The 26,224-nt window shown below is 42.0% G+C and overlaps 1 protein-coding gene and 1 long non-coding RNA gene across 5 annotated transcripts in view; one reads left to right on the forward strand and one right to left on the reverse strand.

Annotated features, from left to right (window-relative positions):
- Positions 1–1,105: 1,105 nt before the first annotated feature.
- NEUROD6 (neuronal differentiation 6) lies at positions 1,106–4,639 on the forward strand. Of its 2 annotated transcripts, none has more exons than XM_059074334.2 (2): positions 1,106–1,492; positions 2,802–4,639. In XM_059074334.2, exon 2 carries the CDS (start codon positions 2,823–2,825, stop codon positions 3,834–3,836), a length of 1,014 nt encoding a protein of 337 aa, XP_058930317.1. In that variant the 5' UTR covers positions 1,106–1,492; positions 2,802–2,822; the 3' UTR covers positions 3,837–4,639. The 2 variants fall into 2 exon arrangements, with proteins under 2 accessions (XP_058930317.1, XP_066898491.1); XM_067042390.1 differs by having other exon boundaries at positions 1,196–1,492; positions 2,943–4,639.
- A 2,907-nt stretch (positions 4,640–7,546) lies between these two features.
- The window catches only part of LOC136794842 (uncharacterized), a 110,698-nt gene continuing 92,020 nt past the window's right edge, over positions 7,547–26,224 (reverse strand). For all 3 annotated transcript variants that reach the window (XR_010842170.1, XR_010842169.1, XR_010842168.1), the window contains 3 exons: positions 17,527–17,808; positions 9,423–9,725; positions 7,547–7,626 (listed from right to left, as the gene is read on the reverse strand). This is a non-coding gene — a long non-coding RNA (uncharacterized lncRNA). The remainder of the gene's footprint in view (positions 7,627–9,422; positions 9,726–17,526; positions 17,809–26,224) is intronic.

Here is a 26,224-nt window from a genome sequence, read left to right on the forward strand (position 1 = left end):
GTCTATTTTTAAACTTTTATTTTTTTTTAAAGCGCCCTTTTAACTTTAGTGACAGGCAATCCTGAAATAAAATGTCCTTTTATTTCAGGGGTAGGGGGCTGGTGGTGGCAGGGGAGTAGAGAAAAGGAGAAGAAGGAGAGGTTTGCCTCTGGCTTCACAGTTCGTTTTATCTATAAGGCTTTGCCAGCTTTGCTTAACTGTTTGTACCCTGCTTTTGTTAAGAAACCAAAAGGGAAAAGTGGAAGAAAAAGATAAATATGAAATGAATCTGACAGAGAAAAAGAACTGGACACTGATACAGGGATGAGAAGATGTTTAAAATGATTTTGATCTAGAGGGGGAAAAATGTGAGGGGATGATTTTTAGGAGAAAGAAAAAAATCCGAAAGCCCCCCAAAATAGGAAAGCTAACCTTTGACTAAAATACTCAGCAAAATGCTAGGGAAAGACAAAAACCTAAGTGATAATTTTTATGTTCATTGTATATGAAATGAAATGAGAAGGAACAGGCCAGTGAAGGCTGTAAAGAGAGGGACAATAAGAGAGTGAAGTTGTGACTTTGGGTAGAGGACATAAGAATGTAGTTTGAAATCTTTCACAGTGGACTTGCAGTTGTCTCTGCATTTTACACAGATATACAAAGAATCTCTCTGAAAAGTTGTTGAAAGATACCAGCAAGTGTAGAAAGGGGAGCATCTGAGGATGTCTTTCACAGACCCCAGATGGAGAAACTGTTCTTTTATTCCAAATTCTTAAGAAGCACAGAAGTCTTACATGTCAATAAGAGAACACACAGACACACACCCACAAGTTACATGCCATGAAAGGAAATAAGGAGACCTTTGTTGATCCCTGTTCGCTTACACAAATCTTAGTTTGGTTAAGCATCTCAAGACCATTTTCCTGATTTCAGCTCCTTTTCACGGCTTTCTTTCCCTGGGTACCCAGGTGCACAAATGGGATGGAGATCTTTACAAAACATCAACAACAACAACAAGAAACCTCTCGATCACACAAAAGCCCACCTTGTAAATGAATGGAATATTAACGACTACCTAATAGTTGCACCGTTGGCAGGGTGAAACTGAACACTAACACAGCTATTTCTACAGATTGCCAGTGAAGCCGAAGCAGCTCGAGGAGAAACGCACCTACTGTATGTGAAAGGCTGGTGCAGATTTTTTTCCTATCAGTCTAACCTTCTGTGTTGATGCATGAATGCTGGTACCCACTTACAGGGATGCCAGATGATCAGTGCAGAATGAAGGTCCCAAGAGAGAGGATCACATGGTTCTCTCTGCCCTGTGACGTCACTAGCAGATGGCATGGGTACCAGCTCTGGCAGTTGGCATCAATGTCACTTTTTAGAGATCAATGAGATAGTGCAGATACACACAGATCTAGAGACTCCAGGAGACGATGCGACACTCAGCCTGAAAAGATGTGGAAGATCCAAAATGAAAACTGATTATTGAATGAAATTAAAACCTAAGGTAATATAAATAAAGATATACTTCAATTGATGCTGGCTTTGCATGCAAGTATTTAAAGATACAGTGTCACTGTCTTATAGTATTTATATGGTCTTTTGTCATCTATAACTTCTTATCATATTTCATTCTTATGATGTAATTATCACATACTTTCACGGCTATTATGTAACTGCAAGTATGTGGACATTATTAAGAGTTTGCGTGTGTGTGTTTGTGTGTGTGTGTGTGTGTGTGTGTGTGTGTGTGTGTGTGTTGAGGGAGCTGGAGATTGTTAAATTAAAAAGTCTCTGTTTTAACATGCCTATTTGTTTGAAGACTTTAGATGAAAATACTTGCTGCTTCGCCAAACGAAAGCCAAAATTGCATTTGAAACACAAATTATTTTCCCCTTTCATTCGGGATTCTGAATACACGTGCACAATTGCAGTCAGAATCCTTGGACCGTTCCTGTCAGATATTAGCTAGAGGGAGACTTCTGTGGCTCGTAGAACAAAAACACTACGAGAGTGTTTTTTGTCAGGATGATTTGAACAGCAGTAAACAGACAATTACACTGAGAAAAATTTAAAATAGAAAAGCAGTCTCAATATTTTTCTTGACTTAAAATAATGCCAGTGATTTTAAAAATTTATTTATAGAGTTTATCCCAAATTAGCCTAATCCTCCCCCTCGCTTTTTTTGATGAAGGTTGGGAAAAGAGTGCTCTTTTACATGTTTCTTTACGGATCAGAAAGAAAGCAGTTTTTAAATTGGCTCTGATGAATCTTTTCTTTAAATTTGTGTATTTCAACAGCCACTTATCTAAATTCACAGTTATATAATACAGCAAATAAAGTTAAGGCTTATTTTCTTTCTAAAAAATAAATCTCCACAAATTTGTCAGCTAATGGACAGGTAGCATTTTTTATTTTAAAAACTGGTGCCTCTTCTCGTTTTGCACTCAGGGGAATTGGAATTAATGAAATTCTGCATTGCTATATCATGTTTTGCATTTGTTTGAATTTCACTGCCCTTTTCGTGTATTAAAAATCAGTTTAAAATCAAAGAGAAATGGAGGTGGTGGTGGTATTACAATAAATACTTCCTGTTTTATTTTCTTTTGATAATTTGGTATAAATTAATCCTATTGCATGTGTCATTGTTTTCTTTAATAATTACTAGGCTGCACAAACTCAAAAATTTTATTTAATGTAAAACTCAGTCTTTTTCTCATGTTTTTGTATTCTTATGATTAAGTCATTGAATATGTTTTACGTGTATAAACTTTAAAAATGAAAACACTTTAAATATTGTGCTGGCATTTTTTCAGGTAATTTAAGATTAGAGAACCATGTTAACACTACCGTTTGATGAGTCAGTTGTAATGCCAGAATCCCAGATGTGCAGAAAGTTTTCTAGAGAATGCGAGGACCAGAAGCAAATTAAGAAACCAGAAAGCTTTTCCAAACAGATTGTCCTTCGAGGAAAGAGCATCAAAAGGGCCCCTGGAGAAGAGACTGAGAAAGAAGAAGAGGAGGAAGACAGGGAAGAGGAAGATGAAAATGGGTTGCCCAGAAGGAGGGGTCTTAGGAAAAAAAAGACGACCAAGCTCCGACTGGAGAGGGTCAAGTTCAGGAGACAGGAAGCTAACGCGCGCGAGAGGAACAGGATGCACGGCCTCAACGACGCCCTGGACAATTTAAGAAAAGTGGTCCCCTGTTATTCTAAAACCCAAAAACTGTCCAAAATAGAAACTTTACGACTGGCCAAAAACTACATCTGGGCACTTTCTGAAATTCTGAGAATCGGCAAGAGACCTGATCTGCTCACGTTCGTCCAAAACTTATGCAAAGGTCTTTCCCAGCCAACTACAAACTTGGTGGCAGGCTGCTTGCAGCTCAATGCCAGGAGTTTCCTGATGGGTCAGGGTGGGGAGGCGGCACACCACACAAGGTCACCCTACTCTACCTTCTACCCGCCCTACCACAGCCCTGAGCTCACCCCTCCCCCAGGGCATGGAACTCTTGATAATTCCAAGTCCATGAAACCCTACAATTATTGCAGTGCGTATGAATCCTTCTATGAAAGCACTTCCCCTGAGTGTGCCAGCCCTCAGTTTGAGGGTCCCTTAAGTCCTCCCCCAATTAACTATAATGGGATATTTTCCCTGAAGCAAGAAGAAACCTTGGACTATGGCAAAAATTACAATTACGGCATGCATTACTGTGCAGTGCCACCCAGGGGTCCCCTTGGGCAGGGTGCCATGTTCAGGTTGCCCACCGACAGCCACTTCCCTTACGACTTACATCTGCGCAGCCAATCTCTCACCATGCAAGATGAATTAAATGCAGTTTTTCATAATTAATGAGGAAAATGAAAATAAACAGTGGTCATTCACCTCCCCCTTCTGATTAAGACAAAGCAGATGCTTGTGGGCTGAGTAACAGGCACAACTCTAGCTAAGGTGTTTACTAGTTTCTGGAGTGTGTTTCAACTATTGTGAGAATTTTCTATGTAATAATAAATCTCTTTTCCTATGAGAACTTTTTTTCCTTTCCTTTTGTCTGTAAAGCACTGTGATTCTGTTTCTACTGGAAGGATATTTTTTTCATGTTTTATTTTCTTTTAAATTCACTTAATTTGTTTGAACAAGGTGTCTAAGAATATACTGTTGAATAAAGACATGCACACAGCATAATTCAGTGTCTACTTCAGTTGTACAGTGATTATAAAAATGCATGTTATTAAAAATCAGATGAATAAAATGATGTGTTTATAATTATTAGGAATTTATATATAATGTATCTCTGAAAAATTGAACATTTTAAATATCCGGAATAACACTAAGCTAACAATGATATTGGAAGATGCATTTGAGGGTGTACAACAGTATAAAAAGCTATGCAATTTTCTTTTTCTAAGGACAAGTCTAAATGCATTCGATCGGTAACTATTCCTCTTCAAGGATTTGCAGATGGGGCAACATGATATTTGGGTAGGTGGTGTCATAATTTTGGAATAATTATATCAATCCTAAAGAAAAAATTTTCAGCATTTGTTTTGTATTTGTTCAGAAATTATCTGTACAGGTTTGTTATCACAATGTATAATTGTGGTTTTCCACCCACATTTTTAAAGCAATTAAACATAGATATTTCCACTCGTAAAGGACATCTATTAGCTGTGATATTTTTGCATGATACTTATTATTTCCTGGTACACAGCTGGTTTCTGTCTCCAATACTGCATCCTCCCAATTTCAGACATAGTTCTGGATTTCAAAACCGGGCGAGATAAAACAAATTTCTTAAACAAAATGGCCAAAGTGCTTACAAGAATTTTTTTTTTCTTTTTTCTTTTTTTAAGTATCTTAAATGAAAGAAGAGGCGCCCATGAGGGTTAACATCCTGGGGAAACAATGATAAATCCTGGTAACCTTCAGCTCGCGCCGAAATTCGGTGGCAAATTTCCAGCAAACACCAGAGTGGATGTTAAAACTGGAAGGTTTTATACTCTGTGCCGTTTAAATAAGTCTGGCCGATTAGAGGCTAAATTCTGTGTGAGTATAAGTTTAAACCCTACTTGAATAGCGCAAAGGAGCTCACCCTCTTTAGCAGAACTGAGACTCTTCTAAAATAAAAATCAAGGTGGCAGTGACCTCACTCCAGACGCCCTCGTGCGCAGGTTGCCTCCAGGGGGAAGATGGGGACAGCAGCGAAGGCTGGTGAAGCCAGTAGAAATGGGTCCACCGATGGCGGGACCGCGTGGTGCTGGGTGGGCCGAGGCAGGGGGTCCGCGCTCCACGGCTGCGCCCACGCTGCCCATTTGTGCGCCCCGCGGGTATCGACTGAGCGGGCGCAGGCCCGACCTCGCCTCGCTGCTGGCGCGGGGAGGAGGTGGAGGCGGCTTCCCGTCGCCTGCAGTCAGCGGGCTCAGGGACACGGGCTGCACTGCCCGGGTACCGCCCGCAGTGGGCGCCCTGGGACCCGGGGGCCGCGGCTCTTGCTCCGGCCTTGCAGGCCGGGGAAGACACTTCACCGCGGGGGCAGCGGGCGCGCCGGGCAGACCATGCCCCGAACCGGGGAGGAGGCGACCTCTTGGTGGCCAGGCCCCGAGGGGCGGGAAAGGGGTCGCCCCATCACCCGGGCTGTCTGCCACGATGGGGGACGCGCGGCGGCGGCACCTTCAGTTTGCCCAAGTTCGGCTAAGAGCTGCCCCGTCCTGCCCCTCCGCGGCTGGCGGGGCTTCTTGAGCCGAGGCCGAGAGACTCAGCGTCCCCCGTCCCTCAGCTCCCCCTGCCTTAAGCTCCCAGCCCTGTGGCGCGCGCGGCCGCCGCGCTCCGAGGGGCAAGGGTGCCAGCAGCTGCTGGCGCGAGACTCGGTGGGTGACGGACGCGCCCTTCTAAGCGGGTGTGTTAACACCTGCCCGTTCACACCCCGCGAGGGCCGGGGCGAAGGAGTCGGGAAAGAGGAGGCAGTGTGCCCTCCAGGGATAGAGAGCAGTCTGCCTTAGGTAGAGAGCCGCCTGTACCCTGTCTGTCGCCGACACGGGAGTGACCCGTGGTGGCTTCGTCGAATCCGCGCACAACACCTGCCCTCCCTGGGATTGTGTCCAGGATTGCCCGGCCTCGTTAAGGCCCCTCAGACGCTGAGAGTCAGATCTTTGCTCACCCTGTCTGAGCGAAGAGCACGAAAGTGAGGAAGCACCTGCAACTAGAAGAGTCTGTTGTGTTTGGTTTAAAAAAAAGAAAAAGAAAATTAAGGCAGTTCTGTTTGGTCATTAGCAGAATAGGTGCGGTGTTCCCACACCCTTGCTCCAAGGTGACCCCCATTGCGCCTGCTCAGTGTCTTGTTGGTCCAGACAACCTTTGAAAACCGCCGTCTTTCGAGGGTCACAAACTCATGTTGGAACTAGAGATTGCAACAGGAGCTGCATTCTCCTGTCTCCCTTCTGGCAATATGGGAGAGCTGCGAAGAAAAGCAGCTGGCTGAATGTCTGGGGAAGAAGCAAACGTTCAGAAGAAGCATCTCATCTCAGAGCTTTGTTCGTAAGGAATTCAAGCAAGAGTGGGAATTTTAGGCACAGACCCTAGAGATAATGAAATTTCTTCCATAATTTGGATGCACAAATCTGATGTGTGCTCTCTCCTTCAGTGGACTGATAGAATCAGGGTGTGTGGGGCTGATCCCTGTGGCTTAATTATCCTTCAGATCCCACTGATGACCTCTGGCATGGGAATCACCCAGCTGCCACCTTTACACTCACCAAGGACAGAGTGTCAGTTCTTTCCCAACAGGGCCCTCCCTGTTCCTGGTTGACTGCAACCCTGAGAAATCATATGAATTGTTCATTCATATACCAAAGTCACAGATGCAATGCATTACAGAATCCTACCTCTTATGGTATCGCTCCAATGGAAGAGGAAATAGTACAGAATAGAGAGCTCAATTGAGGATCAGGAAGGCTTGGAGCCGGACAGATTTGGGTCAAAATCTGCCTCACTGCTAACCTCTTATTGCAGCCTCAGTGAGATAGTATACAGCACCCAGAAGGCTTGAGGTCAGGACACCTTAACTCCTTGCTCTCTTCCTGACCCCATGCTTCCCTTACCTCCCAGCATGAGAGGTATTTCTATTTTCTGAAACCTTTTAATAATTAATGCCTTTCAAATTGATTAAGCATCTCTTCTTTTTAGCTGAGTTATGTGAATCTCATATTTAATCTCAGGATTAGTGTGTGTGTGTGTGTATTATGGAAGTGGCCTCAACAAAATAAAGATGTATTTCACGCTCATTTAAAAGAAGTGGTAGATAAAGTAGGACTTGTATGGCTGTCCAAAGGCACCAGAGGCTTAAGTTCCTTCTACCTTTCTATTCCTCTAACCTTAGTATGGGGCTTCCATTCTCAAGTTCACCTCATGGCCCAAGATGGCTGCTGGAGTTCTAGCCATTGTGTCCTCATTCCAATGAAGAACAAGGAAAGGGGATGGCAAAAGAACGTCCCACCCACCTGATCAGACCCCTTTAGAGAATATTTATGAAAGCCCCACCCAATGACTTATACTTACATCTCACTGACCACTTCTAGATTTCAGAGAAGCTGTAAAATGTATCCTTTTTATCAGAGTATATTGCCACTTGGAATAAATTCACGTCCTGAATAAGAAAGAGGGAGAAAATGGATGTTGGTTAGGCACCTAGCAATCTCTGCCATGCCTGTCCTTCTAAAGTCTGAAGCCTCAAGACCTTTGGCCTCACCTTATACACTGTGAGGACCACTTCAGCAGTCTGCCTTGCACATCATAGGTGTTCAATATAGTTTTAAATTATTTTAAAAATCCTCATGACAGTTCAGAAGGGAAACGTTCCAGGGCATGTCTTCCATCTGTGTGCTCATGAGATACACTGCATATCAAACTTCAACCGGACCATTTCTGCAGTACAACCATCGTTCACTAATGCCCCTCAAGGGGTTGTCTTGATCACACTGATCTTTGTTTCCTCACACTGCACTGCTTCTGGCCTCCAAGATGACACTTTTGTGCCGCCCATGGCATCGCCTGCCTTAGAGAGTTCAGTCTGCCAGATAAGAGACTGTCTTAGCTTATTTTCTTTTTAGTACAGTGATCCCCATCCCTTCCCAGCTGTATGTGGCCAGGTTTGCTTACCTCTTTCCAAGACCAATGCCTTTAACTCTGCTGTCCACCAATTCCTTCTTCTCTCTGAGATCTTATACTTTTCCCAAGTATTCTTTTTTCTGTTTCTCCTATCTTTTTCCTCTTTGACTACATACATGCATGCTACCAAATGGTCTCTTTGGCTTCCCCAGCTTATAGATTCTATGTAGGTTTGTTCTTAAGTCCAGTCTTCCTTCCCATGCAAAATGCAAGACCTCAAGCCTCTCGCTTTCTGTATTTTGAAGGCATGGAAGGAAAGGATTTAATCTACCAATCCTGGTGCTACCTGTGCCTTTTCTCAGTCATGTCCCCATGCCCAGGTTGCCCATGCCAATGCCACCTCCAATGAAGCATTGTGTGGCTGATGTTCTACTCTGTGGCCCACCTGGTGGCACCGGCCCACCTTTGACCTCCATCAGATGCCTTCTGGGCATGTGTGCTCCCCCTTGAGACTGCTTTCTCTCTCTCATCACTTCTCTGCGGGTCTCTGGCTTATAACAAAAAATATGTTCATATTTTGAAGAGAGGGCAGAGTGCTCAAGCTCCTGATAAGGGTCTCTTGCTTTAATCACCCAGCCCTCTTGGTCGCAGGGCACTCAGCCACCCAGGGAGCTGGGTCAGGGTAGGTTTAAGCATGGCCTCCTGTTTTCTCAAAGCTACTGCAGCTTGTCTCCCCTTGCACCTGTTACTGAGTTGTCTTAGATGAATTTGAGACGTTCTGTATGTGTGGGGTATCCTCCCTTTCCAACAGGGACCCTATTTATTAATCAGGCTTCCAGTGGAAACCCAAAGTAGGACAAGGTTCAGGTTCTTCCTCTGAGTAACGCTATACCAGGAGCATAGGAAGGGGAGGGTCTATACCCTGCCCTCTCATACTAAAGTATATAACATGGTGCTCTAATCTTGGCAGAGACCCAGCCATGTATATAAGACTTTCTTCCCAAATTGGAGACCCAAACCAAAACAACAACAAAACACCCTTCTTCACTCTAAAGCCCCACCTAGACTTTTGCTCCCTTCCCTTCCTAAGCAAAGTTCTTCAATAGGTACTTGAGGGGCTTCCCTGGTGGCGCAGTGGTTGAGAGTCCGCCTGCCGATGCAGGGGACACGGGTTAGTGCCCCGGTCTGGGAGGAGCCCACATGCCGCGGAGCGGCTGGGCCCGTGAGCCATGGCCGCTGAGCCTGCGCATCCTCCGCAACGGAAAAGGCCACAACAGTGAGAGGCCCGCGTACCGCAAAAAAAAAAGAAAAGGTACTTGACAAGGAATGTCTCACCTGCTCTCTTTAATCTGCTGTAGTCCTTCCTCCACCTCTACCATCTGAGGCTGCATATGTTTTAATATTTACTCCCGAGATACCGTTTTAACAAAGCACACTGATGTTTCAAAAGAAAGACCTCTTCACCAGCTGACAGGAAGCAGTCGGGGTCTTCGCAGTCCGAGCACTGGCCCCAGTGCGCAGGCGCATGCCCCTGGGGCACCTCCAGGAGGGGAAGGGGCAGCTGGAGGAAAAGGTGTGGCTCCACCTGCTGGTTGGGGGCGTGGGTCACGTGGCAAGGAAGGAGGCAGACATCTCGGGCTGGTGGCAGGGAGGGAGGGAGGGAGATAGATAGATAGATAGGAAAAAGAAAAAAAAGTGTGTAAAAACCACTGATAAAAAGAATTGGGATATCAGGTTGGAAAAGTTGACTAGAGATCTCATCTCATACAAGGCCCTGGGTGCCAGGTAAGGGGATACGGAAGATCATCCAAGGGTGTTAGGTCTGAGGGCCCAAATTTGTCCAGTTATGTCTGTCAGCTTTGTGCCCCTGAGCAAGTAACACGACCTTGCAGGTTCTTAGTTTCTGGTAAAATAAGGATCATAAAAAGTATCATGGTTTCTTGATGTCGAATGACTATTATTCAATGCCTGTTCTCTTTGCTGTCTCTCTGGCTGCCCCCGCCCTCCCAAGCTATCATGGATTTCCTCACACTTTGTTGGCTATTCTTCTGTCTGCTTTACAAGCCCTCCCTTCTCTTACCTTTCCTCAGCCCTTTGCACCTCTTCCTTGTCCTGCAGAGCCCATTTCTCTTCCTCCCATCCCCTCTATATGAAAACTACCAGATCTGCACTTCAGCCCACCAAACATCTTCACCTGGATATCCCATTGTCCTCCAAACATCTTCACCTGGATATCCCATTGTCCTCTACAATGAAACACTTTCCAAAACACTAACCCCTCCTTCCAGCCTTATCTAGAACATTTCTGAAACTTCCCGTGAATAAACATTCTGAGCCTTCTCTGGTTAAATGAGCAGGAATGTGAAAAGCATTTTGTAAAAAAAAAAAAAAAAAAGGTATTTCCTTCTTTTTCTGGCCATTGCCTTTAAAGTTAGTCTCCAGGTTCTGTTGATTTCCCCTTATCCCTTCACATCTTGACTAATTTACTGTCCTCCAAGCTAATCACCCCTGTTCCGCCCTTCCTCCTTCCAGCTAATTTCCCAAGGCCGGATTAATCTTCCCAAAATACTCCAACACACCAATCCCTTGGAGTAACACCTTTCACGGTTTTCATTTACTATCTGATAAATGATAAAATTTTTCATTGGTCTAAATTCTCCATATTAACAGTAAAAACAACTGCTGACATCATATAGGACTTTAGAATTTACAAAACACTTTTCACATATTCACCTTATTTACTCCTAGGAACTTATCATGGAAAAGTTGGAAAAGTTGACTAGAGGTCTCATACAAGGCCCTGGGTGCCAGGTAAGGGGCGATAATACCAATGATTCTTATTTTACTGGAAACAGCATCAGCAAAGTCGTGTCGCTTGCCCCTGGGCACAGAGCTAATGGACATAGGTGGACAAACCAGTTCTCAGATTTTTGCCCCTTGCTTGGGCACCCAAGGCCTTATGTATGGGATGTCTAGTCCACTTTTTCAACCTGATATCCTGTTTCATTATATAAATGGTCCTCACCCACTTTTTTAAAAAAGCATCAGTACACTTTGTTCAAATGATTTCTTGGGAGCTAGTGTGCAAATGAAAATGTTTCTGGCCTTGGTAAAGACAGGTGTGGTGAGCCAAGACCAAGACACCCCCATATCTGCCCGAGCTCCTGAGATATCTCTGAGGAGCAAGGGTAGACAACTCCTACTCTACAGAAATACATCCCTGGTTAAGCCTGTTTACTGCATGTCCATCCTCCTTTGTGTCTTGCATTGCTCCACCTGTCTGAGATGTCCTCATTTCTATTCTATACCATTTCAAATTCATGTGTCCTTTAAGGCCACCTCCTACATGAAGCCTCCCAGGTCCCTCTAGGCTAAAGTGACATCATGCTGCTCTGAAGTCACAGCCCTATTGTTTCAATCACATAATTGTCAACTAAATTTTCACTGTCTAGATATTATGTTATATTCGAAATCTTATTTAGGCCATACATTGTTATTTAAGGTAGAGATCTGACTAGCTTGTACATTCTCTGTGAGCAGGGGCAATGTTTAATCCTCTTTGTGTGTCTACAGGGCATGCGCTCATTAAGTTCTTGATTCATTGATTGTAATTAGGGCTAGAAGCTCTAGTTTGATTACAGGATAACCTCAATTCAAAGGCAAAGCAGCACGGACCTTTCATATCCAACAACTGACACTGAGCAACTGCATAAGATAGAGATTTTCACCTTTAACGTGAGAATAATAACACATACGTCATAGGGTTATGAAGATAAAATGCAATCATTTATGAAAAGTGGTTAGCCCACTTCCTGATTCAAAGTAAACAAGCAGCTGATGAAACCAGATATTATTTCTATTACTAATATGGTATAAATGTATTAACTCCTGCTAAATCTGAACAGTATGAATATTTTTCTAAGTGCAGGTTTGATCGAGGTTACACATTGTGATACAAATTTAGTCTAGTGAACTTAATCAATATATTTTTAATAGAATGAAAAATAGAGTCCCTCACACATAGTAAAAGGAAGTACTGGTTCATCTGAAACTTTGCTTCAGCTACACACACACGTGCGCACACACACACACACACACACACACACGGTAATATATATTTAACGACATCAAATGTCAAAAATGTTGGAAAGCCCCTAATCTGGAAGATATCTATGGTGGAATAAATGTATGAAAAAGCCGGAGAACCCAAGCTCTGTATACACCTGCACCCAATCTTGTGAACTGTATTACACATTACGTCAGACCCCATCACACCAGAAAGGTGAGAATTCCCTGTATTCTCACCTGCTAATTTCCAGGGATGACTTTTATAATGTGACAAGAATTGCCAAGGTGCCACATCAGGGACCTTATCTCTCTCCAGAGTTTGAAAAAGGCAGTACTTCAATGAGAACTCTGAGGGAAAGATGGTAAAGAACCAGCATCCTTAACATCAGGAAGGGGAGGATGACCCCAGTAAGTTCAGAGACTATATTGGAGTATAGCTTAAGAACCAAAAAAGGCTTAAAGGACCCATCATAACTGCCTGCAAGAATCCAGTCAAGTCCTAGCTTTGGAGGTCAGGATTCCCATGTTTTGCTCAGCAACAGAATCACCCACGGATTGTTTTTTGGAATACCAGTTCTCAGTTTCCATCTCCGCTTACTGATTCTTTGCTACTTCATTACCTGGTCCACATACGTTCCTGGAATGCCAACGCCAGAGGTATTTCAGATCACTAAACAATGAACACAATCTTTGGGGTGACAGATAAAAGCAAAGGAAAGAAAAACTGAAATATCTTTTCAGCTCTCAGCAAGATAGTTAGATACAGACAATGGAAAAGAGGAGGAATTCCTGGTGCCATTAGTGTTTCCGTTAAAGAAGAAAGTAAAGTCACAACATGAGTCACACTGGCCTTTGTGCAGCAGCCTTGGTCAGGAATATCACAGGTGTGTGATCTGCTGAGACACAAGGGCTGTTTTTCTTTCCAGCCTTCGAGCAGTCAGCACTCCCGACAAAAATTTGGATAAACATGTAGAAGAGCTGAGATATGTCGTTAGAGAGCAATGATTCCCAACTATTTTGGCATTCTTCCTGGTACACTTTTGAAATGCATCCACTCTCAAATCCCCCTTGCTGAACATTCCGAATCTATTTCTTCTCAAAATATAATGGAAGTAAAATTAGTCATGAAGGATTTTTGTGTGTTTGTATTAAGACAGGACTCATAATAACAGGGGACATCCTGGTGGATCCTGACCTGGGACTGTCACTCTTCTTTTGTGGTGGAAGAATCCAGACTTGCTGTAACCCTGGGAACATTAAATACAGTTTTCCTCATGGAAGTGTCTTAAAAGCAGTGCCATGGGCTTGCAATTAGGATGGTGGGCTTGTCATAATGGAAAAATTGGTCTTTGTGCATGTTCTCCAAGACCCTCTCCCAGACTTGGAAAATAAAAGAGATATCCCCCAACGAATTTTTTAAATTTTATTCTATACTGCATCTGGAGACTTGCAAATTCCCATTGGGTGACTATGCAAGGGGGTCCCATATCACATCAAAGAGGATCTAGACAGGAATGTAGACTGGCCAGCACCTCTGGAGAACTGGAATTGTGGGCAAAAAGGAATATGTACCAGATCCTCACTTTCCTAATTGGATATTTCAGGGTTCTATAGACATATATTTCAATCAGTTTGTGACACAATGGCTAATGGAAAGAGGAATGGAAATATTACCAACCTTCCTTACAAAACACTCGGGCAATAATTTGGCAATTGCTCTGTGCCTTCAAAAAAACCGCAAAATAATGGGTCTTGGCCTTCACCTTTTCCGTCTCAACAGGAGGGAAAAGTGGAGGATTCAATGAGAGGAGTTGTTCATTCAACAATTATTTATTGTGTCCCTACTCTGATGAGTCCTTCACTGTGCTGGGCAGTGAGGATAGAGTGACATAGGAGGAGACAAGCTTCCTGATCTCCTGGAGTTCCTGGTGTGGTGAGGATGCCCATGTGTCCTTCACCCAGGTAAGAGGCTGTTCAGTAGAGCCACCCTGCGCCACGTGCTGTGAAGAGGGTGCTGGGAAGAGAGTGGACACGGTGGTGAGCAGGCTAGGCGTGGTTCCTGCTCTCTTGGATCGTGAATAATCAAGGCCAAAAGAGCACCCATTCATTCAACAAATATCTATTACTAAACTGCTATTCTTCAGAAACTACATTAGGTGTGAAGACATAAAAATGAAAAAGACACTACTCTCCAAGAACAGGGAGCCCAAGACAGAAGAAAGATATTTAGATAAATATAAATTAATAAATCAAAAACTTTAGTGGAGAGGACACAAATGGTTCAGTTATGTTTAAAAGGTTCAGTTGCAGCTCTCTAAGTCTGGAGTTGGGGAGACATGTCTGAGCTGCAGTTGTAGACTTGGAGGTATGAATGGACTCAAACCCAGAGTGTGGGGTGTGAATAGAAAAGAAGAGTAAAGCCAGAGGGCTGATAGTTAGTATTACTCTAAGTACAGTCCCTTCCAGTGTTAAATATTCCACAGAATAAGTTCTCTGTTTGTATTTGCAGTTATTATCCCAGATTCCTCTCAAAATTACTGCAGAACATGTAGCATAACTGTACCAAACCAGGCCTTTGATTTCTAGATAGGATTATTAAGGACCATGCAGACAAATTAAAACATGGTTCCTAATTTCAAGATATTGGAACAATATTGCTCTAAAGTTTTTTAAAGTTCTTTGTTGTAAAGTTCTGTGTTATGAAATCAGATGGTAACAAGAAAAGGCCAAAACTGACCACTCTACACCATTCTATCATTTAAGCTGAACAATCAATCTAGGAAGTGACTGGAGTGATTTTTTTTTTTTTTTTTTTTTTTTTTTTTTTTGCGGTATGCGGGCCTCTCACTGTTGTGGCCCCTCCCGTTGCGGAGCACAGGCTCCGGACGCGCAGGCCCAGCGGCCATGGCTCACGGGCTCAGCCGCTCCGCGGCATGTGGGATCCTCCCGGACCAGGGCACGAACCCGTGTCTCCTGCATCGGCAGGCGGACCCTCAACCACTGCGCCACCAGGGAAGCCCTGGAGTGATTTTTTTAACCTCTCTAACCATCAGTATCTTTGCAATTGTGAGAACCATAACAATTACTTGATAGCATTTAGGGGAAGATTTAATTAGATATTGTATATAAATTACTCAGCATGTCTGGCACATAGTGAGTACTCAATAAGTATTATTATTTTTTTTTGAATTTTATTTTGTTTATTTTTTATACAACCGATTCTTATTAGTTATCTATTTTATACATATTAGTGTATATATGTCAATCCCAATCTCCCAATTCATCCCAGCACCACCAACACCCCCCCCAGTAATATTATTATTATTTGTGAAGTGGTTGAACATTTTTGATGATAAAATTCCAATTACTCACATGCAGATTACCCACAGCAATATTTTTTAAGTACGGGCTAGTTTTCTCTTTTCTATCTCCTCCATTCATCGCCAGTCTGTGTTACTCAGGGAAGGCCAACCAATTTTAATATTATCTGATAGCGAATATAATTAGGAAGAAAAATCTGTAGCCAAAACAATGCATTTTTAAACTCACATATAAACATTTGTTATGTTATTTGCGAGTGTAGATTTTTCATACCACTATTCCCTATTGTCAGAAGTCTCCTTTGACATGGAGCCTAAGAACACAGGGAAGAAATAGGCCATCTGACTTAGCTGTGACCCCGTTCCCCACCCGAAATAATAGAACTGAGAATACTTCCCATGGAAGAGAAAGGAAATGAATATTAATGAATTTATTGAAACTATTACGTGACCATGAGCATGTTATAATTCTTGACGTTGTTTCATCTTATATATTCCTCCCAACAGTGCAGGGAGATGAGTCTGGTGTGAGAATTTCATTTTTCAGACAAAGATTGAGGTTCAGAGCAGTGAAGCAACTTGTCCAAGTGATAAATGGTGGACCTGGAATTCAGCCAGATCTGCCTGACCTGCAGCCTCACAATCTCCGCGTGAACCTCGTTCTCTCCCAGAGAATTACAGCAGCTCAATTTAATGAGGCTTCTTCGAGGCAGGTCTCAACCTACACACTTCACGTGTACTTTCTCATTTAATCCTCTCAATGACCTGGGGGGCACATCCTATTATTAGCCCCCTCAGGACACTGAGGCACAAAAACTAGCCCCGGGTCACACAATTAAGAAGCACTGGGATGAAAATTCAATCCAAGGGAACCCACACTCTCTGCCACCAAACTAAGACATTTAAGACAACCAACCATAATCTTCAAAGCTGTGCACTGACATGAAAGCATGATTAGTTTCAATCCGGCAGGGGAGAGAAAAATGATAAGCTATATGATAAAGACAAATCACCTATAAAATAGGGGAAAAAATACTTGCAACAATTCAGTTCCCACCCGGCTGTACCAGGAAGTTAACTGTTACTGAGTAGTAATACGGCCATTGTTTATCAACTCAGGTGTCCAGCTGGAGCAAAATCGTTTTCTCTCTAAAAATTTGGTGTTAGGGGGAAATAGAAAATTAACTCTTAAGCTTTCAAAATGATAATCTAGCATTACTTAAAAGTCTACAAATTTTTTCCTAAATGTATTTAAATCTTACCAGCGAACATGATGCTTGGTTATTAAAAAGTAATTCCAGAGAAATTAGCTTGCAGCTACAAAATTAATATAATTCATTTATTACTTGCAGCCACAAATCAAGATGTTGTTAACACTGCTACACACAATTTAATGTGCACAGTAAGTTTCCATATGGCTTCAATTTTAGGTTTCTGGTCACTCCATTGAATCATTTACAGAAGAGCCCAGCATGTCTAGTCGGAGGGCGCTTGACCTAACCAGTGTGAAGCTTTGACTTTCAAACTATGTAATTAGAGGTTTGGTTTATTTCTTATTTATATTGTATTAAACAAATATGTTTTAAAATATATAGGCTTATTATTACATAGAGATTTAGTGATGGAGAAAAACCAAAAGCACCCAGTCTCCAATGCTAGCCGAGCCTCATCTATTTTTCCTCGTTCGCCACTTCCTTTTTCTTTTTACTGTTTTTCCTTAGACGATGAAGGACAAGGAATACACACACACACACACACACACACACACACACACACACACACACCCCTACACACCAAGCTGATTTAAGAATGCTGAGATAAAAGAGTTGTTCAGAGTTTAAACTTTCTTCTTCATGATCCTGCCAGAATGATATGTCATCTGGGTTTCACAGCTAGATTTCATGCCTCCATTAAAAGGAGTTCAAGTTCCCTAATGAATGAGATACACAACTTGCATCATGCTCGATGAGAAACAAATATTTTAATTGTACTTCATGTCTCAGGCCTAAAAGAGAACAATCAGCCTAAAGAGTAGGGAATATGTCTCTCACCTGTATTTTCCTTTAGTGTTTCGTTTTCTTGGGAACTTGTGTCTCCACAGAGCCCCTCAGGGTATTTTGTGTGGGCAACTGCTTTTCTTCCTTAGTCATTCCCACCATGAAGCCTGGTTGTCAGATCAGACAGATCAACCACTTTTCTTCCAGAATTTGTCCTGGAAAGGATCTCTTCATCCATCGTGATGAAGTCTCTGCTTTAGTCACTCCATTTCATTCTGTAAGTCTTGCCAAATTCTTTTTACTGCCACTTTCAAAAGTTAAACTGACAAGAGAAACCTATGATTCAGAAAAAAAAAAATTAGTGACAGAGATTTCTCAACTCTATATTTGGCAATTGCACATTTTTGCTTCTGTTATTTACAGGAGGGGTGGGTGATAGAGAGGGGAGGAAGACAGGAGCTGAGAATACAAAAAGGCAATATGCTTTGGCTCTGATTCATACCAAACAACGATGTTCCCATAAGAAAGGGGAGCAAGGTTACATGAGGGAAACGACCCCAAAGGGTTTCTATTCTCAAACTGATGCAAAGGTGCACATCTTTGTAAAAGACTTATGGGTTTTGATCCTAAGCTAGAAAAAGTGGAGAAATTAGAAAAGAAACATTCTATAAAGATCAGTGAAGAAAAATAGAAACGCAACTTTGATAACTGTTTACGACTAGTGAAACAGGAACCAAACTATACCCAAGAGTTTATTTCAAAGCTTGTTCAAACAGTGATGCTTTCCTTCTGAATGATACCTTTAAGCATTATTTTACATGGATTATCACAACTTTTTTTTTTTTTTTTTTTGCTGTACGCGAGCCTCTCTCTGTTGTGGCCTCTCCCGTTGCGGAGCACGGGCTCTGGACGCACAGGCTCAGCGGCCATGGCTCACAGGCCCAGCCGCTCCATGGCATGTGGGATCCTCCTGGACCGGGGCATGAACCCATGTCCCCTGCATTGGCAGGCGGACTCTCAACCACTGCACCACCAGCGAAGCCCACAACAAACTTTTTGACATCTTGCAGTAAATGAATGTAATTACTAGTCTTGGATATGGAAAAGCAGAGAAGTAGGTGACTCTCCAAAACTCATACTGTTAGCAAGGAGCAGAGTTTAAATTAGACCCAAGTCTTTCAAAAACCAGTTCAACAGTCCTTCCATAGTATTGCTCAGAAAGTCCTGGTAATGTCTAAGTTTCACTGTTTTAGTAAAGTAATGGCAAAATCTTGCTTTAAGGATGAGACAAGTATGACTTGTGTATTTCCAGCAAAGAGTGTACTATAATATTGTTTGTGTTTTGTGACTTTTAAGAATTGACTGTATTTCCTTGGACGTTTCACTGCAAGCCTAAATATTTAAGATGTTTGCAAACATTGTAAATCTATCAATTTGAATACAGACTCCAGACCATGGAAAACGCTGTGCCCTGGTAGAAGAAAGAAAATATGAGAAAGAAAATCTGAATCATGGATTCCCTTTGTTTTCCCCAATCTTAACATGTGTTACCCATCTCTCTCTTGACTTTCTGAGATGTTTACTCCATCACCTGGTCTTATTGTATTTATTCACTTTGTGAACTTTAAGAATTCTATGTTCAAGTGGCCCTCCGAATCCAAGGGTTTGGCATCTGTGGGTTCACCAACTGTGGATCAAAAATATTTGTAAAAAAATTCCAGAATGTTCCAAAACGCAAAACTTGAATTTGCAGTTCACATTTACATAGCATTTACATTGTATTAGGCATTAGACATAATCTAGAAATGATATAAAATATACAGGAGGATGTGCATAAGTTGTATGCAAATACTACACCATTTTATTATATAAGGGTCTTGAGCAACCATGGATTTTGGTATCTGCAGGGGTCTTAGAACCAATCACCTGCAGATGCCGAGGGACCACTGTATATCCATGTAAAGGTATATGCTCTATCAAATTGTAAATCCTGGTCATCTTGTTGACCTACACAGCACTCATTACAGCACTCAACACAATGTCCTGCATACAGCAGGTGCTCAATAAATGTTTGTTTAACTGAATCCATTTATACTGTATGCATAAAGTACTCTTTGTGTTTACCAAGTGCTAATCCTGTCCTAAAAGATAAGAATAGTATCCGTTTTCTAAAAATGTTTAATTCCCTTTATTTTTTGTACATCTTTATTGGAGTATAATTGCTTTACAATGCTGTATTCGTTTCTGCTGTACAACAGAGTGAATCAACTGTATGCATACATATATCCCCATATCCCCTCCCTCTTGAGCCTCCCTCCCACCCTCCCTATCCCACACCTCTAGATGTTCACAAAACATTGAGCTGATCTCCCTGTGCTATGCAGCTGCTTCCCACTAGCTATCTATTTTACATTTGGTAGTTTATATATGTCAGTGCTACTCTCTCACTACACCCCAGCCTTCCCCTCCCCGCCGTGTCCTCAAGTCCATTCTCAACATCTGCATCTTTATTCCTGCCCTACCGCTAGGTTCATCAGTACCATTTTACTAGATTCCATACATATGTGTTAGCATACGGTACTTGTTTTTCTCTTTCTGACTTATTTCACTCTGTATGACAGACTCTAGGTCCATCCACCTCACTAAAAATAACTCATTTTCATTCCTTTTTATGGCTGAGTAGTATTCCATTGTATATATGTGCCACATCTTCTTTATCCATTCATATATCAATGGACATTTAGGTTGTTTCCATGTCCTGGCTATTGTAAATAGTGCTGCAATGAGCACTGTGGTACATGTATCTTTTTGAATTATGGTTTTCTCAGGGTATGTGCCCAGTGGCATTGCTGGGTCATATGGTAGTTCTATTTTTATTTTTTTTAAGGAATCTCCATACTGTTCTCCATAGTGGCTGTATCAATTTACATTCCCACTAACAGTGCAGGAGGGTTCCCTTTTCTCCACACCCTCTCCAGTATTTATTGTTTGTAGATTTTTTGATGATGGCCATTCTGACTGGTGTGAGATGATATCTCATTGTAGTTTTGATTTGCATTTCTCTAATGATTAGTGATGTTGAGCAGCTTTCCATGTGTTTTTTGGCCATCTGTATGTCTTCTTTGGAGAAATGTCTATTTAGGTCTTCCACCCATTTTTGGATTGGGTTTGTTTTTTTGAGAGAATAATACCAGTTTGAAATGCTAATTTCTTGCCTGGTTTCTGAATACTGAGCATCCAGGCCACAATCTGGAACCTGACATGGAGACAGGCAAAAAGGCACACCACCACCTGAATAAAAGACAACAGTATTTTGTGTGCATGATTTTCTCCAGGGGAACCCCCCAAAAAGTAGAAGCCTTTTCATGTCTTTTAATAAGTTTAGAAAAAGAAGGCAGTGCCCCTTTAAGAAACCACTTATGTCAAAAGATTGGTCAGAGGTCAGGCTATAAAACTATAAGATTAGTACGAAGTACTAGTGAGTACACTTTCCTGGTTGGTTGTTAATGGAAGGAAAGACTCAGCTTCAAAGGGTGGAAAGCTAGGCAGGAAAATAATGAGGTGGAGGGAAATTACTCCCTTCTGATTGGAAAAGGATCATTAGGAGGGATTCACACTGAGGAGCCCTAGTGGGGCTCTGATCTCTCCCTTCCAGCTTTTCCTAAGCCGTGTGAGTCAGAACACCATGCGGACCTGAGAGCTGAACAAAACTCCAGGGCCACTTCCTCTTTTCACTGGGAGCGCTGGCCTGATCGTCCTGAAGCCCAGATGTTCAGGACAACCTCTTAGAATTTAAAACTTCTGTCCAAGTCTGGACACAGGGGGACACAGAATCGGGGTTAGGTTAGGAGGGGACCCACGGCAGGTACTTGACAACAGTTGATGAGTAAGGAGAAGGTATCTGATTGTTTATATGATTATATTCCTAATAATGTGTCCTGATTCTATCATTCTCTAAGTGTTATACAACACAAATAAGAGTGCTTAGAATTTTAAAAAGCTGTGTAATGAAAACTCACCATCCTGCTTCGTGTTACTGTTTCTCTCTTTCCAAAGAGAATAATTTTCTTTCATCCAAGAATGATTTCTTTGTACTAATATTACAGATTCTGGCTATGTGATTATCAGCATACTGAGTGCGTGACCCCACCAATCCAAAATGGTCTTCGGCTGTGAGATCTATGCTTGGCTCCATCCCTCAGGAGTGGTATGAGGGACATATTGCTTATTAGTTTCAGCCACGGTGACAAGGCTCCTATCATATGAGCAGCAAGATGTGCTTCTACTTGCCCAAGCCCCGAAGTATGTGTCCTGCTTTGTCAGGGTATTTTTCCAGGAGCTGGAGCAGCATTTGTTGCGCCTTCTCTGTCCCACAGGCCTGGGTAAGACAGGCAGGTGGGAACCTGGGACCCTTTGCTGCAGGTGCTTGCACCTGGACAAACATCTCCTTTAGCAACAAAATACAAAGACACCATAAAGGACTAAACATAATTGTGAGCATGTGCAGTTGGGGCAAATTATGAACAAGATACAAAAAGACCAAAAAGCCAGCAAAAGTAGGGTGTCTGGAGCAAAAGCAGGGTACCGCGCACACCCCCTGCACACAGCACCACCAAGGGTGTGGAAAGACCCCCCCTAAGCCACCCCTCCTGCCGACCCCTGGATCCACCCCTACCCTCATCCCATATAAGGGAGCAGCTCGCACCACCCCCCTCGGGGAGCAAGCAAGGGCACCTGCTACTTGTTTTCGCTCCCCCGTGCTGCAGCACAAATCCCTTAAAGCCTTGCCTGAACTTCTTGTCTGGCCTCTTACCAGTTTCTATGGATTAAGGAGGCCAAGAACTCTGGTGGGTAACATTGGGATCTTGGTAATCCTGAATGTTACTGCCTAAGTCCCTTCAACCCTTCCCAGATTCCAAAGATACAGCAGACTGATGGCCTAGTGCACTTTCCTGACACGCCAAAAAGAGTTCCCAAATGGAATGTCCAGATTAGGCTTTTAAAGTTTTGTTTGCATGTTTTGACATTTGACAAGTTTTTCATTATTAGTTTTGATAATACAAGGATTGCACATTCATTGTAAAACATTTAAGTTATAAATCTAGCTAACAAACTATTAAATAAAATATGTCCTATACTCCTCTTTTGATAAATGTGCCTGTATAATGAATGGGAAGGCCTAGTTCAAATGGAGAATAATCTGACTTGGGACCCCGGCAGTGTGGGGAAAGACAGCCTTTAGGTGCCAGCCTGTCCTCCTTTTCTTCCCACCCCCGACTCCTCTTGGCCATCACTAGAGGCTGAGAAAGCATGGTTCACTATGCAAGGACTGGCCCAGCAGGTCAGCAGCTGAGGAAACCAGCCCCGAGTACATTTGTGAAAGGAATTCTGGGCCTTGGGTACCTGGATCTTGGTCCAGAGTGTGTGCAAAGACTCAGGATGAACATCTGCCTTTGCCCCTCTGCCTCTCTCTCTCTCACATGACCTCTCCTTATAGATGAAATTTTGGGGATCTGGCTAAGGAAAGCTGAGTTGGGGATAAATTTAGTCTGGGGTTGTGGTCCTCAGTCATTCAAGACTATTGCTGGCTCTTTAGGTGCAGGAATGGCTTTCTGGAATAGTCCTACTACCCAAGTAGGCTGAGTTAACCCTCAAGGTCCTGTACCATAGACTGTGTCTTATAGTACTAGTGCTAATGGGGGAAAAATATGAAGCCAGAAGCTAGTAGTGAGAAATTCTTCCAATTATCAGATATGTATATTTGTAAGTGGAACATGCAGTCTCATCCAGGACTGGCCAAATGGAGTTCTCTCCTGTCAGGAATGCATCTGATAAGGCAGCATATCCAAGTATAAATGGACCATACATTTCCCCCTTTTTCTGATGCAATAACACATTTGATAGAGCTAAAAAAGTACCATTTTAACTGCCATTTGTAGAGCCATTTTGGAAAGTTCAGTAAAACAAGTGTGAAATTACAAAATCTTGATTTGAACATATGTGAAGTATATTTTCTTTGCTAATAATTAAATTGATTTGTAAACACACACACACACACACACACACACACACACACACACACACTTTGGATAAAAATGATGGGCCATTAAACAAAAGTGATACTGTGCTCAGCTGTGGTAGAGGAAAGACTGGCTTAGCTTTCTACTCTATTAGAAATTGTATTAGCAAATTGTTGTTATAGGAAGGGTAGATCAACCATTATGCAGGAAAAAAATAATGTAGGGGGAAAAAGGTATTTGTAAGTTGTCAGCCAGTTAACTATTAAAAATATTTTGTGTGTGTGTCTATATTTTTGGATTTCTTTTTTTTTTTCGGTACAAGGGCCTCTCACTGCTGTGGCCTCTCGCATTGCAGAGCACACGCTCCAGACACGCAGTCTCAGCGGCCATGGCTCACGGGCCCACACGCTTCAAGGCATGTGGTATCCTCCCGGACCGGGGCACGAACCCACGTCCGCTGCATCGGCAGGAGGACTCTCAACCACTGCGCCACCAGGGAAGCCCTGGATTTCTTAATGTTTGTAGTATTTTCCAGCTTTAAAAAAATCTCTAATGTGTTGTGATTCCTTTGTTCACCTTAATCACTCATTTTGGACCTAATTTTGTGTTTTGCACTTTGCATTCTTTGTGTTAAAAGTCTCCTGCCCCACCTCCACCCCAATCATATAAACTCCAGGTTCCCCAAACCTAGGTCTGCCTCTGGGTTCAGGGATGGAACAGATGAGCAAAGGTGCGCAGTCTCAAGCCATGCAGGAGGTTTAGGTCCAGAAAGGCAGTGACAAGCAGAGAGTTTAAACGGATAGGAAAGGTATTCTTTAACTCAGATTAGAAGGTATGAACACTGAGTAAAAACCAATATATTCAGACTAATAGAAGGGAAAAGTCAATATAAACTAAGAAAATATTTGACTGAGAGGTAGTTTAATGGAAACGTGCTTATTTTTTTTCAAGTCCATAAATGAGCTGAAGTAATTCAAATAAAATATTTGGGTATACATATCCTTCAGTTAATCAAATACAATTCATTTAATATTTAGGGCCTTTTATTGTATTTACATATAAATGTTTAATATACAGTCCGACAATTCTGAACAAAAACTGTCTTGTTCTTTTAAAGCAAGGGGTTATATGAACACGGACTGTGGATTTACCCCATGCAGAGGCAAATCCTGGATCCCTTGCTTACCATCTGTGTGACCTTGGGCAGGTGACTTACTCTCTCTGGCCCTCACGTTTTTCCCTTGGATATTTCACCTAACAGTAGCACCTGCCTCATAGTATTGATGTGAGGATTAAATGAGATAATACATGCAAAATGCCGAAAACAGTGCCTGACCCAGAATAAGTGCTGAATTCATGTTACCTCTGTCTTGTTAATCAAATACCTTCCTCATAGACCATGATAACAATTAATTTCAAACAAGCCAGGATGAGTTATTACAAAACCCGAATCAGATGGTAGCCAAATAGGTTTGGCTGAATAAATTGTTCCATCTCTGGCCCAGTCACACTGTGGCAGAGACTTTGATAGATCATGCAGTGTTAGGCTGATGGGAGAACATGGTAAGAAGGAGATTAAATTAGTCATGAGTGTAGCAAGTGATTGATATCATCTGTAACCCTCTAGGATTTCTCTGCATTGCCATGCTGACCAATTTAAAGCACAGCATTTATTCTCTCAGTCAGATGTTTGAATTCTAGATTTATACCAAGTGACTTCATCCATCTGACAAAATATAGAGAAGAATTACGAAAACAGAATAAATCTTTAAGTGGTTAATTGCCATGGCAATAAAACTGAAATAGATTCATCATGTGATTATAGTATAAGATTCCAGGTACTATAACTGATATTCACAAATATATATTTAAGAATTTTCTGCTCAAATGTAACTCTATTGCAAATTAGCAAGTTGTAATGGGAAAATATTATCATTTCTCCTCTTTATCTTTAAAACACATTCCTTCCCTTGAAAAATTAGCTTTGGGCCTACAATAATGATGTTTTAGAAAAAGAAACAATAAATCCTGGCATTAAGCAAAAGGCTCAGTATTTTTCAACCATAGACTCAGTGACAGTTTAGAGAATAACATGTGATGTTCATTGCACAAAGATTTCTTAAAAAGACTATCAGCACCATAAGCTTTCGTGGGTTTTTTAATAACATTTTCCTACTAAAATACAAAAGAAATTAATAGATATAATTTAAACCATATTCAAAAATAAAGAGAGAAGAATTGGGTAGTTCTTAATGTGCCTCATACCTCATAATGGGCTTAGATTAAAAAGTAGCATTTTCTTCAGTGATGAGTCAGGAAATGTGGAACGGATAGACAGGTCCAGAGTTACATATCCTAATTAAAATACAGACCCCTAGTATTTTATGTGATTAACGCGATTTCATTAAACATGTGTTTGCAAGCCACACGTGTGGACAGTGCTACAGTTAAATTCTGTTTTGTTAAGTTACAGGTATAGTTAAAATTGAGTCAGAAATAAGTATTGTTGAAAATAAGAGAGGGAGACTTCTAGTTCTAGAAAGCTGAGGACACATGACCACTATCTCCCCAAATTCCCTTAAACTGCAGGAAGAAGATAAAAAATTAAATACACAGCAGCGCTCAAAAGCTGGACAGTATAGTACCAAAAGATCAGAGCAAAGAAAATTTTCTCTAATATGTAACAGAAAAAGGGAAAATGCAACTGAAAAACCTACAACCACTTCAAATGA

This window comes from Kogia breviceps, chromosome 9 (assembly GCF_026419965.1).
Source record: "Kogia breviceps isolate mKogBre1 chromosome 9, mKogBre1 haplotype 1, whole genome shotgun sequence".
NCBI lineage: Eukaryota > Metazoa > Chordata > Mammalia > Artiodactyla > Physeteridae > Kogia > Kogia breviceps.

Excerpts from the sequence above, each read along its gene's own strand:
- NEUROD6 (XM_059074334.2), top strand. The coding sequence starts at position 2,823 with ATGTTAACACTACCGTTTGATGAGTCAGTTGTAATGCCAGAATCCCAG.